This window comes from Anomaloglossus baeobatrachus, chromosome 8 (genome assembly GCF_048569485.1).
Source record: "Anomaloglossus baeobatrachus isolate aAnoBae1 chromosome 8, aAnoBae1.hap1, whole genome shotgun sequence".
In the NCBI taxonomy this organism is placed as follows: Eukaryota; Metazoa; Chordata; class Amphibia; order Anura; family Aromobatidae; genus Anomaloglossus; species Anomaloglossus baeobatrachus.
The window spans coordinates 12,799,353-12,815,935 of NC_134360.1; the positions used below are offsets into that span (position 1 = coordinate 12,799,353).

The 16,583-nt window shown below is 47.0% G+C and overlaps 1 protein-coding gene across 1 annotated transcript in view; it reads left to right on the forward strand.

Annotated features, from left to right (window-relative positions):
• LOC142249063 (speriolin-like protein) overlaps positions 1-16,379 on the forward strand; it is a 29,727-nt gene extending 13,348 nt beyond the window's left edge. Inside the window, exons 2-4 of the mRNA XM_075320647.1 lie at positions 15,404-15,457; positions 15,574-15,716; positions 15,984-16,379. Coding sequence (XP_075176762.1) covers positions 15,436-15,457; positions 15,574-15,716; positions 15,984-16,310 — 492 coding nt within the window. The 5' untranslated portion in view covers positions 15,404-15,435 and the 3' untranslated portion in view covers positions 16,311-16,379. The remainder of the gene's footprint in view (positions 1-15,403; positions 15,458-15,573; positions 15,717-15,983) is intronic.
• The last annotated feature ends 204 nt before the right edge of the window (positions 16,380-16,583 follow it).

Genomic DNA, 16,583 nt, shown 5'->3' on the forward strand with positions numbered 1-16,583 from the left:
AGGGTGCAAAATTACAAAATGCAGGAGAGTGGGACATTATGTGTCTTTCTGCCATTATAATGACAGAAAAGACTGATATGAAGTGCACAAGCACAAGAAAATCACCAGAGCGCTCTACGCTGTGAAAAGCAGTAGAAAATGGCACTGGAGTGAACATGTGACCGCCTCATGTAGGTTGAAGCTATGGATCCTGGGTAAATTTATGCATTTACCCTCATTCAGTTTTTTTGCAGTACACAAAAAAAACGGAAGGCACACGGATGACAAACAGATGACATACGGACCGTCTACGGAACGGAAACGGATGCCACACGGATGCACCCGTGAAAAAAAACGGACTGTTTTTTGCAGACCGCAAAAATGGATTGGTCGTGTTAATGTAGCCTTATTCTGATCTGCCGTTTATAAACAGCAGGCAGAAATAAGTGAATAGCGCCCCCCAGCGTCAGAAAATCTCCGGGGTTTCAGGGCTAGCTGAGACCCTGGAGATCATGATTCAGGACGGTTTTTCCGGTCCCCGCTCACGTGATCACAGGTATACACCGTACACCGATGATCACGTTACAGTAAATGACAGCGCCGGTAAAAAATTATTTATCTCCCATCTGGCATGAACAAACACTTCTCCACTTCTTCTCCACTTCTCCACTTCTTCTCCACTTTTTCCTCCACTTTTTCTCCATTTTTTCTCCACTTTTTCTCCACCTTTTCTCCACTTTTTCTACATTTTTTTCTCCACTTTTTCTCCACTTTTTCTCCACTTTTTCTCCATTTTTTCTCCACTTTTTCTCCACTTTTTCTCCACTTTTTCTCTATTTTCTCTCCACTTTTTCTCCATTTTTTCTCCACTTCTTCTCCACTTTTTCTCCACCTTTTCTCCACTTTTTCTCCATTTTTTCTCCACTTTTTCTACATTTTTTCTCCACTTTTTCTCCACTTTTTCTCCACTTTTTCTACATTTTTTCTCCACTTTTTCTCCACCTTTTCTCCACTTTTTCTACATTTTTTCTCCACTTTTTCTACATTTTTTTCTCCACTTTTTCTACATTTTTTCTCCACTTTTTCTCCACTTTTTCTCCACTTTTTTTCAACTTTTTTCCATTTTTTCTCCACTTTTTCTCCATTTTTTCTCCACTTTTTCTCCACTTTTTCTCCACTTCTCCACTTTTTCTCCACCTTTTCTCCACTTTTTCTACATTTTTTCTCCACTTTTTCTCCATTTTTTCTCCACTTTTTCTCCACTTTTTCTACATTTTTTCTCCACTTTTTCTACATTTTTTTCTCCACTTTTTCTCCACTTTTTCTCCACTTTTTCTCCATTTTTTCTCCACTTTTTCTCCACTTTTTCTCCACTTTTTCTCTATTTTCTCTCCATTTTTTCTCCACTTCTTCTCCACTTTTTCTCCACCTTTTCTCCACTTTTTCTCCATTTTTTCTACATTTTTTCTCCACTTTTTCTCCACTTTTTCTCCACTTTTTCTCCACTTTTTCTACATTTTTTCTACATTTTTTCTCCACTTTTTCTCCACCTTTTCTCCACTTTTTCTACATTTTTTCTCCACTTTTTCTACATTTTTTTCTCCACTTTTTCTACATTTTTTCTCCACTTTTTCTCCACTTTTTCTCCACTTTTTTTCAACTTTTTTCCATTTTTTCTCCACTTTTTCTCCATTTTTTCTCCACTTTTTCTCCACTTTTTCTCCACTTCTCCACTTTTTCTCCACCTTTTCTCCACTTTTTCTACATTTTTTCTCCACTTTTTCTCCATTTTTTCTCCACTTTTTCTCCACTTTTTCTACATTTTTTCTCCACTTTTTCTACATTTTTTTCTCCACTTTTTCTCCACTTCTCCACTTTTTCTCCACCTTTTCTCCACCTTTTCTCCACTTTTTCTCCACTTTTTCTCCATTTTTCTTTACTTTTTCTCCACTTTTTCTTAACTTTTTTCTCCACTTTTTCTCCATTTTTTCTTTACTTTTTCTCCACTTTTTCTCCACTCTTTCTCCACTTCTTCTCCACTTCTTCTCCATTTTTTCTCCACTTTTTCTACATTTTTTCTCCACTTTTTCTCCACCTTTTCTCCACTTTTTCTACATTTTTTCTACATTTTTTTCTCCACTTTTTCTCCACTTTTTCTACATGTTTTCTCCACTTTTTCTCCACTTTTTTTCAACTTTTTTCCATTTTTTCTCCACTTTTTCTCCACTTTTTCTAGACTTTTTCTCCATTTTTTTCTCCACTTTTTCTCCACTTTTTCTCCACTTCTCCACTTTTTCTCCACTTTTTCTACATTTTTTCTCCACTTTTTCTACATTTTTTTCTCCACTTTTTCTCCACTTCTTCTCCACTTCTTCTCCATTTTTTCTCCACTTTTTCTCCACTTTTTGCTTCACTTATTCTCCACTTTTTCTCCACTTTTTCTCCACTTTTTCTCCACTTTTTCTCCACTTTTTCTCCACTTTTTCTCCACTTTTTCTCCACTTTTTCTCCACTTTTTCTCCACTTTTTCTCCACTTCTTCTCCACTTCTTCTCCACTTCTTCTCCACTTTTTCTCCACTTTTTCTCCACTTTTTCTCCATTTTTTTCTCCATTTTTTTCTCCATTTTTTTCTCCATTTTTTTCTCTACTTTTTCTCCACTTTTTCTCCATTTTTTTCTCCACTTTTTCTCCACTTTTTCTCCATTTTTTTCTCCATTTTTTTCTCCATTTTTTTCTCCATTTTTTTCTCTACTTTTTCTCCACTTTTTCTCCATTTTTTTCTCCACTTTTTCTCCACTTTTTCTCCACTTATTCTCCATTTTTTCTCCACTTTTTCTCCACTTTTTCTCCACTTTTTCTCCACTTTTTCTCCACTTTTTCTCCACTTCTTCTCCATTTTTTCTCCACTTTTTCTCCGCTTTTTCTCCACTTTTTCTCCACTTTTTCTCCACTTTTTCTCCATTTTTTTCTCCATTTGTTTCTCCACTTTTTCTCCACTTTTTCTCCACCTTTTCTCCACCTTTTCTCCACTTTTTCTCCACCTTTTCTCCATTTTTTTCTCCATTTCTTCTCCATTTCTTCTCCACTTTTTCTCCACTTTTTCTCCGTTCTTTTTCTATGGTCGGTCTACCCATTAGCTCTGCCATGCATAGTGTAGCTCTACACCTACTGCACATGTTACTTTATGATTGACATCTCTTTCGTACCAGAGCTGTCTAAGCCTACTCTGACCCCATATTTGTCATTACTATATTGTCCTTGTACTGTATTATGACATTTGTATCATGTGTTTCATTTCTTGCTGTGTTGCAATTTTTTTTGCTGCATCCCAATTGTACCTCTACATTGTTCTAGTTTATGTTATTGTTCTCTCACTCTTATGTGATACTGATTATTGTCATTTTTCATGATTACATGCAGATAAGTCCAATCTGACGAAGGCTCAGGCCGAATCGTCATTTGTAACTTGTTTTGGACAAAAACATATATGCTTATGAAAAAAAAAAATTTCTTCATACGGACCAATAAAGAGTGATTTTGCATTACTATCCGTTGTGACTTACTGACTTAGTCTGGGAGATTTAGAGTGCCGAGGTTACTCACTAATTTTATCTATTATTTCCTCTGAGCACCTATATACCAGTGAGCAGAGATTCCTCTACAGTAGTTCTCCTGATTAGGCATGCCCTTACCTCCTGAGCAGGGCATTGCAGCTTTGGTAGCAACCATTACGACATGGACTCTGCTGCTGTGGACCCGGGGAGAGTGAGTGCAGATTCATTGCACCCACACTCCTCACATGAAGGGTCCGCACTCCTAGAAAATGGGGGATACGTTCCCTGAGTGTCTCCCCCCCATACTCTAGACGGTCCAGAGTCGTCGTGGGACCCCCTTATTTTTTTTCTTACAATAAATTGGTGAAAGAGGAAATGTTTTGGGGACTGTTTTTTCAAATAAATTTCTTTTGTCGATTTTTTTTTTTTTGTTAGTACTGACAGTTTATGATGTTGGGTATCTAGTGGATGCGCCACGTCTGGGGTGCCTGCGGCCTGCTATTTTTAGGCTGTGAAGGCCCAATAACTATGGACCTTCCCACCCTGAGAATACCAGACCACAGCTGTCCGCTTTACCTTGGCTGGTGATCCAATTTGGGGGGGACCCTACTTTTATTGTGTAATTATTAATATTTATAAAATAATTATAAAAAAGAGCCTGAGGGGACCTCCACATTGGATCCCCAACCACGGTAAAGCTGCCAGCTGTGGTTTTCAGGCTACAGCCGTCTGCTTTACCCTAGCTGGCTATCAAAAATGGGGGGACCCAACGTCATTTTTTTTTTTAACTATTTTTTAAATAGAAAAAATTAATGGGCTTCCCTGTATTTTGATTGCTAGCCAAGGTAACGGCAGGCAGATGGGGGTGGTAACCCATAACTGTCTGCTTTATCTGCGCTGAGAATCAAAAATACCGCGGAGCGCTACGTCCTTTTTTTAAAGATTTATTTTTACAGCACTGTGATGTCCAGCAATCAAAATACAGGGAAGCCCATTTTGTTTTTAGTTATTTAAATAAATAATTAAAAAAAATATATATGGGCTCCCGCTGCATTTTTTGTATTGCTAGCTAAGGGTAATCCAAGCAGCTACTGGCTGCTAACCCCCACTGCTTGGTGTTACCTTCACTGGCAATGGAAAATCCAGGGAAGCATTTTTTATTTTTTTTGCCAAAAAACTACAAAAAAAGGACCTGAGCTTTGCCATATTTTTGTATGCTAGCCAGGTATAGCAGGCAGGTGCTGGAAGAGTTGGATACAGCGCCAGAAGATGGCGCTTCTATGAAAATGCCATTTTATGAGGCGGCTGCAGACTGCAATTCGCAGCAGTGGGGCCCAGAAAGCTCAGGCCAACCTGTGCTGCGGATTCCAATCCCCAGCTGCCTAGTTGTACCTGGCTGGACACAAAAATGGGGCGAAGCCTACGTCATTTGTTTTCTAATTATTTCATGAAATTCATGAAATAATAAAAAAAGGGCTTCCCTTTATTTTTGGTTCCCAGCCGGGTACAAATAGGCAACTGGGAGTTGGGGGCAGCCGTACCTGCCTGCTGTACCTGGCTAGCATACAAAAATATGGCGAAGACCACATAATTTTTTCAGGGGGCAAAAAACTTCTGCATACAGTCCTGGATGGAGTATGCTGAGCCTTGTAGTTCTACAGCTGCTGTCTGCCTGTATGGAGAAGAGCAGACAGCAGCTGCAGAACTACAAGGCTCAGCATACTCCATCCAGGACTGTATGCAGACGTTTTTTGCCCACCAAAAAAATGACGTGGGCTTCGCCATATTTTGTATGCTAGCCAGGTACAGCAGGCAGTCACGGGCTGCCTCCAACCCCCAGTTGCCTATTTGTACCCGGCTGGGAACCAAAAATATAGGGAAGCCCGTTTTTTTTTAATTATTTCACTTATTTCATGAAATAATTAAAAAACAAATGACGTGGGCTTCGCCCCATTTTTGTGTCCAGCCAGGTACAACTAGGCAGCTGGGGATTGGAATCCGCAGCACAGGTTAGCCCGAGGTTTCTGGGCGCCTCTGCTGCGAATTACAGTCCACAGCCGTCCCAGAAAATGGCGCTCTCATAGAAGCGCCATCAACTGGCGCTGTATCCAACTCTTCCAACAGCCCTGGAGCCGGGTGGCTTGTTGGGTAATCATGAGTTAATACTGGCTTTGTTTTACTAGCCAGTATTAAGCCAGAGATTCTTAATGTCAGGCACGTTTGACCCGGCCATTAAGAATCTCCAATAAAGGGTTAAAAAAAGACACCACACAGAGAAAAAATACTTTAATAGAAATAAATACACAGACACATTAGAGACTCCATCTTTATTACCCCCTGTCAGCCCTCCACGATCCATGGTCTTCTGTCTTTCTCGTTCAACAAATGCAGCTCTGCTACATCACTGCTGAATGGGGGAAGACGCTGCTTCCCGTAGAGCATTCACTCCGTGAAAGCTGCACGAGAAGCATCGTGCAGCCTTCACTCCGTGAGTGATCAGTGCTGCTAGCGGTAACAGCGGTAACGCTGACAGACGCGTTACCATAGCAACAGTGCTCCCAGAGCCGCGGTTAGCGGTGACGTCACCGCTAACTGCGTTGCTATGGCAATGGTGATCTCCGTTAATGACCAGCTGTGTCAGCCGGTCCCTAACGGAGCGGGGAGTCGACCATGTGCTAGAGCATGTTGCCGGTACACGGCGATACACAAATGTGCACCGTGTACCGGAGAGATGCACTCGCAGGTCCTACATGACGTGTCATAGTCATGTGACCAGTCTGTAGCCAATGAGATAATAGCCACGTGACTGGTCACATGGCTATTTTGACGTCACGATAGGTCCTGCATCTCTACTGGCAGTGCTGGTCATCAGGAGGATTGAGCGATCATCGGATGGAATAGCGTCAGGAGACAGAGTGCAGGAGGGATCGCGGGGACCGGTAAGTGTTATGGCAATGTTTAATAACTGTTTGTGTACATTTATCATGCATTTTTATGTGTTTGTGATTGCCTCCCATTATAGCCTATTGGTTCGAGTTCGGTTCGTCGAACGTTCGACGAACCGAACTCGAACGGGACCTCGGCTCGGCGAACCGACCTCGAGCCGAACCGCGACCGGTTCGCTCATCTCTAGTCACCACTGTGCCTCCACATAATAATGCCACCACTGTGCCCCCACATAATAATGTCACCACTGTGCCCCCACATAATAATGCCACCACTGTGCCCCCACATAATAATGTCACCACTGTGCCCCCACATAATGCCACCACTGTGCCCCCACATAATAATGCCACCACTGTGCCCCCCACATAATAATGCCACCACTGTGCCCCCCACATAATAATGCCACCACTGTGCTTCGGCATGATAATGCCATCACTGTGCCCCCACATAATGCCACCACTGTGCCCCCACATAATAATGCCACCACTGTGCCCCCCACATAATAATGCCACCACTGTGCCCCCCACATAATAATGCCACCACTGTGCTTCGGCATGATAATGCCATCACTGTGCCTCCACATAATGCCACCACTGTGCCCCCACATAATAATGCCACCACTGTGCCTCCACATAATAATGCCACCACTGTGCCCCCACATAATAATGCCACCACTGTGCACCCACATAATAATGTCACCACTGTGCCCCCACATAATGCCACCACTGTGCCCCCACATAATAATGCCACCACTGTGCCCCCCACATAATAATGCCACCACTGTGCCCCCCACATAATAATGCCACCACTGTGCTTCGGCATGATAATGCCATCACTGTGCCTCCACATAATGCCACCACTGTGCCCCCACATAGTAATGCCACCACTGTGCCCCCCACATAATAATGCCACCATTGTGACCCCACATAATAATGCCACCACTGTGCCCCCCACATAATGCCACCACTGTGCCCCCCACATAATAATGCCCCCACATAATAATGCCACCACTGTGCCCCCCACATATTAATGCCACCACTGTGCCCCCCACATATTAATGCCACCACTGTGCCCCCCACATATTAATGCCACTATTCTGCCCTTTACACAGTAAAATGCCTCCTTTCTGTTCTCTAGATGGTAAAATTGCCCCCTAGAAAATATTAATGCCCTGTTTAAGTGCCCTAGAAAAGTGCCCACATATTGCTCCTAGAAAGTAATAGAGCCTCCAGTGTTCCCGTGACGGTCACAGCAGGAGGGGGGGGGGGGTTCACAGCAGGAGGGGGGGTCTCACAGCAGGAGGGGGGTCTCACAGCAGGAGGGGGGGTCTCACAGCAGGGGGGGTCTCACAGCAGGGGGGGGTCTCACAGAAGGAGGGGGGGTCACAGCAGGAGGGGGGGCTTACAGCAGGAGGGGGGGTCTCACAGCAGGAGGGGGGATCTCACAGCAGGAGGGGGGTCTCACAGCAGGAGGGGGGGTCTCACAGCAGGAGGGGGGGTCTAACAGCAGGAGGGGGGTCTCACAGCAGGAGGGGGAGGTCTCACAGCAGGGGGGGGTCTCACAGCAGGAGGGGGGGTCTAACAGCAGGAGGGGGGGGTCTCACAGCAGGAGGGGGGGGTCTCACAGCAGGAGGGGGGTCTCACAGCAGGAGGGGGGGTCTCACAGCAGGAGGGGGGTCTAACAGCAGGAGGGGGTCTCACAGCAGGAGGGGGGGTCTCACAGCAGGGGGGGGGTCTCACAGCAGGAGGGGGGGGTCTAACAGCAGGAGGGGGGGTCAGGAGGGGGGGGGTCACAGCAGGGGGGTGTCTCACAGCAGGAGGGGGGGTCTCTCACAGCAGGAGGGGGGGTGTCTCACAGCAGGAGGGGGGGTCTCTCACAGCAGGAGGGGGGATCTCTCACAGCAGGAGGGGGGATCTCTCACAGCAGGAGGGGGGGGGTCTCTCACAGCAGGAGGGGGAGTCTCTCACAGCAGGAGGGGGGGTCTCACAGCAGGAGGGGGTCTCTCACAGCAGGAGGGGGGGTCTCTCACAGCAGGAGGGGGGGTCTCTCACAGCAGGAGGGGGGTCTCACAGCAGGAGGGGGGGTCTCACAGCAGGGTGGGGAATCACAGCAGGGGGGGGGTCACAGCAGGGGGGATCACAGCAGGGGGGATCACAGCAGGGGGGGAATCACAGCAGGGAGGATCACAGCAGGGAAGGGGGGGATCACAGCAGGTGGGGGGGGTCACAGAAGGTGGGGAAATCACAGAGGATGGCGAGAGGGGCAGCGGCTGATGGGGGGGACGCAGCAGATGAGGGAGGGGGGCAGCGGCTGATGGGGGGAGGCAGCAGATGAGGGAGGAGGGCAGCGGCTGATGGGGGGGCAGCAGATGAGGGAGGGGTGCAGCGGCTGATGGGGGGGCAGCAGATGAGGGAGGGGGGCAGCGGCTGATGGGGGGAGGCAGCAGATGAGGGAGGGGTGCAGCGGCTGATGGGGGGGAGGCAGCAGATGAGGGAGGGGGGCAGCGGCTGATGGAGGGGACGCAGCAGATGGGTTCAGTGCTGCTGGATCAGGGGCAGTGACTGCTGCAGCTGAAGGGTGGGGGCTGGGGCAATGGCGGCAGCTGAAAGGAGACAGTGTCTTTAAACTTCCCGATCACTCCCCTCACCTTCTACGGACGTTGGAGTGAAGCTGAGGGGAGTGGTCACCGGCCCCAGATCCACAGTGCAATCACTGTGGTCACAAGGCCGATCTCTCCAATCAGAGCTGGGGGCGGGTGAAACAGAGATCACCCAGCTCCAGCCAATGATCGGTGCTACAGCTGCACTGATCAGGGCTGAATTTCAATGTTTCAGCCATTTTCAATGGTTGGAACATTACAGTGGCTGTGATTGGCTGACGAACGCTGCTCAGCCAATCACAGCCTCCTTAGGTCCGGGGAGGAGACACCACCCCTCCTGAGGTCAGGCAGAGGCCCCTCCTCCCCGAATCTAAGGTATTTGCAGCGATTGCAGCCACCGGGGCCACGATCTCGCCATGACGTACTGGGTACGTCATGGGTCCTTAAGTACCAGGGAGCTAAGGCTACTTTCACACATCCGGTTTTTGCTCTGCGGCACAATACGGCGTTCTGCAGAAAAATCGCAACCGTTTTTTTTTGCCGCCGGTTGCGGTTTTTTTTTTGCATAGACTTACATTAGTGCCGTATTGTGCTGCATGGGCTTGCGTTCGGTCCGGTTTTTGCCGCATGCGGCAGATTTAGCCAATGCCGCGGCCGGATAGAACGTTCCCTGCAACGTTTTTTCTCCGGCAAAAAAAAACGCATCGCGCCGCATCCGGCCGCTGCGGCGCATTTTTCAATGCATGCCTATGGACGCCGGATGTGGCGCGATGCGGAAAAAAACGCATCCGGTCGCCACATGCGTTTTTTTCCACTGCGCATGCTCAGTAGCGTGCCGCAACTGGAAAAAAACGGACGGGCCGCATGTAAAAACTTATGCAAAGGATGCGGTGTTTTCGCCGCATCCGTTGCATAGGTTTCACAGCCGCAGTGCTCAAACCGGATGTGTGAAAGTAGCCTATGACGTACCCAGTACGTTTTCAGGCTCTAGTGGCCCGCTCCCCCTTGGGGCCCCTGTGCGACTGCAGGTGCTGTCAGTGCAACGTCTCCACCCCCTTCCCATGGGGCTGTCTAGGCCCCGCCTCCTGCTTACTGCACGATCAGCCCGCCCTGCGAAGTGTACTGTTAACGCCCCCTGCGCTGGGGCCTGGGGAGCAGAGGAATGAAAGGGGAGGGGCCTGTCAGCGTGTCCGGGCCCCGCCTGCTGCTCACCGGGCCCGCTACAGGAGTTCCACTAGTAATGCCCTGATGGCGGCCCTGCCGCAGAGGTTAACTATATCGGCGCGCGTTGTGCATGCTGATATAGTTAGGCTACATGCGCACGCTGCTTCTTTTTCGTGTTCACAAACTGCACCTTGTCAGAGAGAACCTGGAAATGTCACAAAAAATGTAGGTGCTTTTTTGGTGCGTTTTTGCTGCTTTTTTGGTGCGTTTTTGCTGCTTTTTTGGTGCGTTTTTGGCTGCAGTTTTGTCAACAATTGTTTCATGTATTTTTCAGTTCAAACAAGCCCATAAAGCTTGTTGAATTGAAAAAAAAAAAATTGCTGTCATTTCCTCCTTCTACCTCTTCCCCCTCATTCACCATTTTGGAAGCAAACTGTGTGGAATATAACGGAGAAAATGCCGGCCGCTCATTATTTCATCACATTTTCCCTGCTTCCCCCGCCCGCCCGCCGGCGCCTATCATTGGTTGCATGTAATAAAAGTTCACCGCACTCTTCAAACTTTTTCATGCAATAGTGTTTCGTTTATTTGAGGCCCGCAACACACATCTGTTTAAAACGTGCGTGTTTGGTCCGTTTCCGCACATACCGGAGATACGACCAAACGTGCACATATGTTTTTATATGTTTAAAGGCACACGTGCGTGTTATTTGATCTTCCGTGTGTTCGTGTGCGTCCCCTCGTATTTTGCTCCGTTTGGCACGGAAGCATGTTCGTTTTTGGGACGGAGCACGCACACACGGACATAATGTTAGCCTATGGGCGTCCAAATAAAACGTTCCTTGCACGGATGTGTGGTTATGTTGTCTGTGAGAAATGTCCGTGTGTGATGCAAAATGTCGTTTATAAATGTCGGCAGACAGAGTAGCGCGATGAGAATGAACTCGGGTGAAGTTCACCCGACTTCATTGTCATGCCGCGGCTCTGTCTGTGCCGTGTAATAATTAGCGGTCACCTGTGAAGGATTCACCGGTGACCGCTAAACTCCCGAGTGACTGAAGTTTCCCCCCCCCCCTCTCATACTCACCGATCCCCGATCCCCGGCGCGGCGCTGCACGGAGTTCACACTGCTCCGGCGGCTTTTTCTAATTTGAAAAAGCCGGCCGCTCATTAAACAATCTTGTATTCCCTGCTTTCCACACCCACTGGCGCCTATGATTGGTTGCAGTGAGACACGCCCCCACGCTGAGTGACAGGTGTCTCACTGCACCCAATCACAGCAGCCGGTGGGCGTGTCACTATGGCGCATAGAAATAAATAAATAATTAAAAAAAACGAGGTGCGGTCCCCCCAAGTTTAATGCCAGCCAGATAAAGCCATACGGCTGAAGGCTGGTATTCTCAGGATGGGGAGCTCCACGTTATGGGGAGCCCCCCAGCCTAACAATATCAGTCAGCAGCCGCCCAGAATTGCCGCATACATTAGATGCAGCAGTTCTGGGACAGTACCCGGCTCTTCCCGATGTGCCCTGGTGCGGTGGCAAACGGGGTAATAAGGAGTTATTGGCAGCCCATAGCTGCCAATAAGTCCTAGATAAATCATGTCAGGCATCTCCCCGAGATACCTTCCATGATTAATCTGTAAGTTACAGTAAATAAACACACACACCCGAAATTTTTTTTATTAGAAATAAAAAACACTAACAAATTCCCTCGTTCTGCCATTTAATAAGCCCGACAAAGCCCTCCATATCCGGCGTAATCCAGGATGGTCCAGCGTCACTTCCAGCTCTGCTGCATGGAGGTGACCGGAGCTGCTGAAGACACCGCCGCTCCTGTCAGCTCCACACAGCAACTGAAGAGAGCCGCGCGATCTGCTGAGCTGTCACTGAGGTTACCCGCTGTCGCTGGATCCAATGGTGGATGCAGCGGTGGCCGCGGGTAACCTCAGTGACAGCTCATCTGATCGCGCTACTCACCTCATTTGCTGCGTGGAGCAGCGAGAGGGGGAGGGGTGGCTCTGGCAGCTGAAAACATTGATTTTTCCTCTTTCGCCGCCGCTGCCGCTGATAGTCCCATCCCCCACATCATCTCCCCTGTGCGTGCACACTGTGGACAGCGGTACTTCGGGGAACACGTGGAGGACAGGACTATCAGCGGCGGAGGCAGCAAGAGGGGTCCATCATCTCCCCTGTGCGTGCACTCTGGGAACAGTGGTACTTCGGGGAACACGTGGAGGACGGGACTATCAGCGGCGGCGGCAGCGAGAGGGGTCCATCATCTCCCCTGTGCGTGCACGCTGGGGACAGTGGTACTTCGGGGAACACGTGGAGGACGGGACTATCAGCGGCGGCGGCAGCGAGAGGGGTCCATCATCTCCCCTGTGCGTGCACGCTGGGGACAGTGGTACTTCGGGGAACACGTGGAGGACGGGACTATCAGTGGAAATTTTGGAAATATACTTACCAATTCAATCAGCTTCCTTACATTAATCTGCATACGTTGATACCAGGTCATGTCTTCTGCTGCACTCCAAAGTACTTCTCCTACTCTATTTAGCATGGAACAATGGGGTTTCCACTTGCTTGTTACCTCACTTCCTGACAAATCACCTGCGTTTTTGGTACCAAAAACGCAGGTAAAACGCAGGTAAAATGCACCACTTTTGATAGCATGCATTTTTCCTGCGTTTTTGATGCCCTCATTGATTTCAATGGGTGACAAATGTTGACAAAAACGCAGGAAGAATGAACATGCTGCATTTTTTTAGTCACAAACTTTTGCAAAAAACCCGCTGACAAATAAACTGCAATGTGCGCATAGAAAATCTGACTTCTCATAGACTTTGCTGGGAAGTCAAATGTCAGAAAGTTCTGCTGACAAAACTGCAGCCAAAAAAGCAGCAAAAAAGCAGCAAAAAAAGCAGCGTGCGCATGTAGCCTAAGTGGTATCGCAGCTCCAGGTGGGCCCCCTCTGAGCACGGGGCCCGGGGCGGCCGCACCCTCTGCCCCCCCCGCTAGCTACGCTACTGATATATATATATATATATATATATATATATATATATATATATATATATATATATATATATATATATATATATATATATATACAGTGCCTACAAGTAGTATTCAACCCCCTGCAGATTTAGCAGGTTTACACATTCGGAATAACTTGGCATTGTGACATTTGGACTGTAGATCAGCCTGGAAGTGTGAAATGCAGCAAAAAAGAATGTTATTTCTTTTTTTTTTTTTTTTTTTTAAATTGTGAAAAGTTTATTCAGAGGGTCATTTATTATTCAACCCCTCAAACCACCAGAATTCTGTTTGGTTCCCCTAAAGTATTAAGAAGTATTTCAGGCACAAAGAACAATGAGCTTCACATGTTTGGATTAATTATCTCTTTTTCCAGCCTTTTCTGACTAATTAAGACCCTCCCCAATCTTGTGAACAGCACTCATACTTGGTCAACATGGGAAAGACAAAGGAGCATTCCAAGGCCATCAGAGACAAGATTGTGGAGGGTCACAAGGCTGGCAAGGGGTACAAAACCCTTTCCAAGGAGTTGGGCCTACCTGTCTCCACTGTTGGGAGCATCATCCGGAAGTGGAAGGCTTATGGAACTACTGTTAGCCTTCCACGGCCTGGACAGCCTTTGAAAGTTTCCACCCGTGCCGAGGCCAGGCTTGTCCAAAGAGTCAAGGCTAACCCAAGGACAACAAGGAAGGAGCTCCGGGAAGATCTCATGGCAGTGGGGACATTGGTTACAGTCAATACCATAAGTAACGTACTCCACCGCAATGGTCTCCGTTCCAGACGAGCCCGTAAGGTACCTTTACTTTCAAAGCGTCATGTCAAGGCTCGTCTACAGTTTGCTCATGATCACTTGGAGGACTCTGAGACAGACTGGTTCAAGTTTCTCTGGTCTGATGAGACCAAGATCGAGATCTTTGGTGCCAACCACACACGTGACGTTTGGAGACTGGATGGCACTGCATACGACCCCAAGAATACCATCCCTACAGTCAAGCATGGTGGTGTCAGCATCATGCTGTGGGGCTTTTTCTCAGCCAAGGGGCCTGGCCATCTGGTCCGCATCCATGGGAAGATGGATAGCACGGCCTACCTGGAGATTTTGGCCAAGAACCTCCGCTCCTCCATCAAGGATCTTAAGATGGGTCGTCATTTCATCTTCCAACAAGACAACGACCCAAAGCACACAGCCAAGAAAACCAAGGCCTGGTTCAAGAGGGAAAAAATCAAGGTGTTGCAGTGGCCTAGTCAGTCTCCTGACCTTAACCCAAATGAAAACTTGTGGAAGGAGCTCAAGATTAAAGTCCACATGAGACACCCAAAGAACCTAGATAACTTGGAGAAGATCTGCATGGAGGAGTGGGCCAAGATAACTCCAGAGACCTGTGCCGGCCTGATCAGGTCTTATAAAAGACGATTATTAGCTGTAATTGCAAACAAGGGTTATTCCACAAAATATTAAACCTAGGGGTTGAATAATAATTGACCCACATTTTTATGTTGAAAATTTATTAAAATTTAACTGAGCAACATAACTTGTTGGTTTGTAAGATTTATGCATCTGTTAATAAATCCTGCTCTTGTTTGAAGTTTGCAGGCTCTAACTTATTTGCATCTTATCAAACCTGCTAAATCTGCAGGGGGTTGAAGACTACTTGTAGGCACTGTATATCATATTCTGGACAGGAAACAGCCATGTGGATTCGACTATGAATGTAAATTGTGTTTCCTACACCTGAATTTTCTTAATCTCTGGTGTTTTCATTATTACTCAACATTTTTGCTAATTTACATTAGGCTTATAACTATGTCTGGATACTAGAAACCTTTCGTACAATGCCCATAGGGAGCCACCACAAACCATTGGAGCAAGACATTTCTAGTCTTTATGATGTAGGCATTCATAAAGAAACCTCAAGTGTTTAGGAGATCTTAGTAATTTAGGGTTTATGGAACAGTCCATGGCAGAGGAACCTTTAGGAAGGGACCTTGCCCTGGCACAGAGTAGACTATAGACACAAGTGTACATAGACTATAGGCACGCCAGGTCACCAGTGTACCAGGGGTGCACCATCCATGAGGGCCAAGTTAGACCCTAACTCCATGATTTTATTTGACTATTCCAGATATCAAACACAGATATAACAGAAGACAAAAGATGGACTCCTACCCCCCTCTAGGTGAGTAGTTGGATATTAGCTACCAAATACCCCCCGGGCACAGGGTGCAAGTTTCAATTTGCACTGATTCAATTATTCTTAAGCCTTTACCTGATTTTCCTAATTCTTTTTTGCAGACTTTGAAAAAGTGATGAAATGTCAGCGCATCGTAGGAGAGATGGCCTTTCAGCTGGACCGCCGGATATTGTGTGCCATCTTCCTGGAGCAACATCGATTATATGGATACCAGGTGGCTAATCTAGAAGAGAAGATTTTACTGGTGAGAAACCTACATGAAATCAGTGATTATTGCAGTGGTCTTGTGCTCATGTAACATCATCACTGCAAGACAAATCTGATGACCACCAAAGTGGTGCTGCTAAATGGCTAGAAAATTAAAAAGAATATTAGTTTTGTTTTGTTTTTACACTTCTTATAGTTATCTGGGTAAGTGAGAAAAAGGACGCAAATGAATGAAAAAGAGGAGATACAAAAATTCAAAAGGTCTATGCTAAATGTATATTGACGGTCTATTTCATGTTCGCAGGTGACCACTTGTCCACTGACCGGCAAAGTGGACGAAAACTTAAGATCCGACTTGTACCGGCGCTACAATCAAACGATGAGTCAGCTGAAGAAATTGGGCTATTGCTCCGATGTGCACGGCCATGTTACGGAATACCTAGTCAACACATATGGGATCATAAAGGACAAACAAGCCGGAATCGATGACCTTTCCTCCTTTAATGACCCAGAATACCTGAGCAAGATGGTACTGGAGTGCATGCCATGTGATAAGACAAGTGGCATCCTAATAATCCACAAGTGTCTGCTATATTTTGCCAAAGAGAATGGAACGTCCTTGTTCATTTGATCATTATGGGGTTAATTTTCACATGCATGCGCCAACCACAAATAAATGTTGCCAACACCATCTGAATAATGAGTCTTGTTCACTGAGTTCTTTGCTGATTTATATTGGTCATCATTTTGGCGAGATATAATCCTTCTATGGTGGAAAAAAAGGCATACAAGCAGGGCCACCATCGGGGCATTACAACCTTGACTGCTGTATGGGGCCCGGTGAGCAGAAGCCAGAAGGGGGGGCTCTGACAGCCCAGGCCCCTCCCCTTTCATTCCTCTGCTT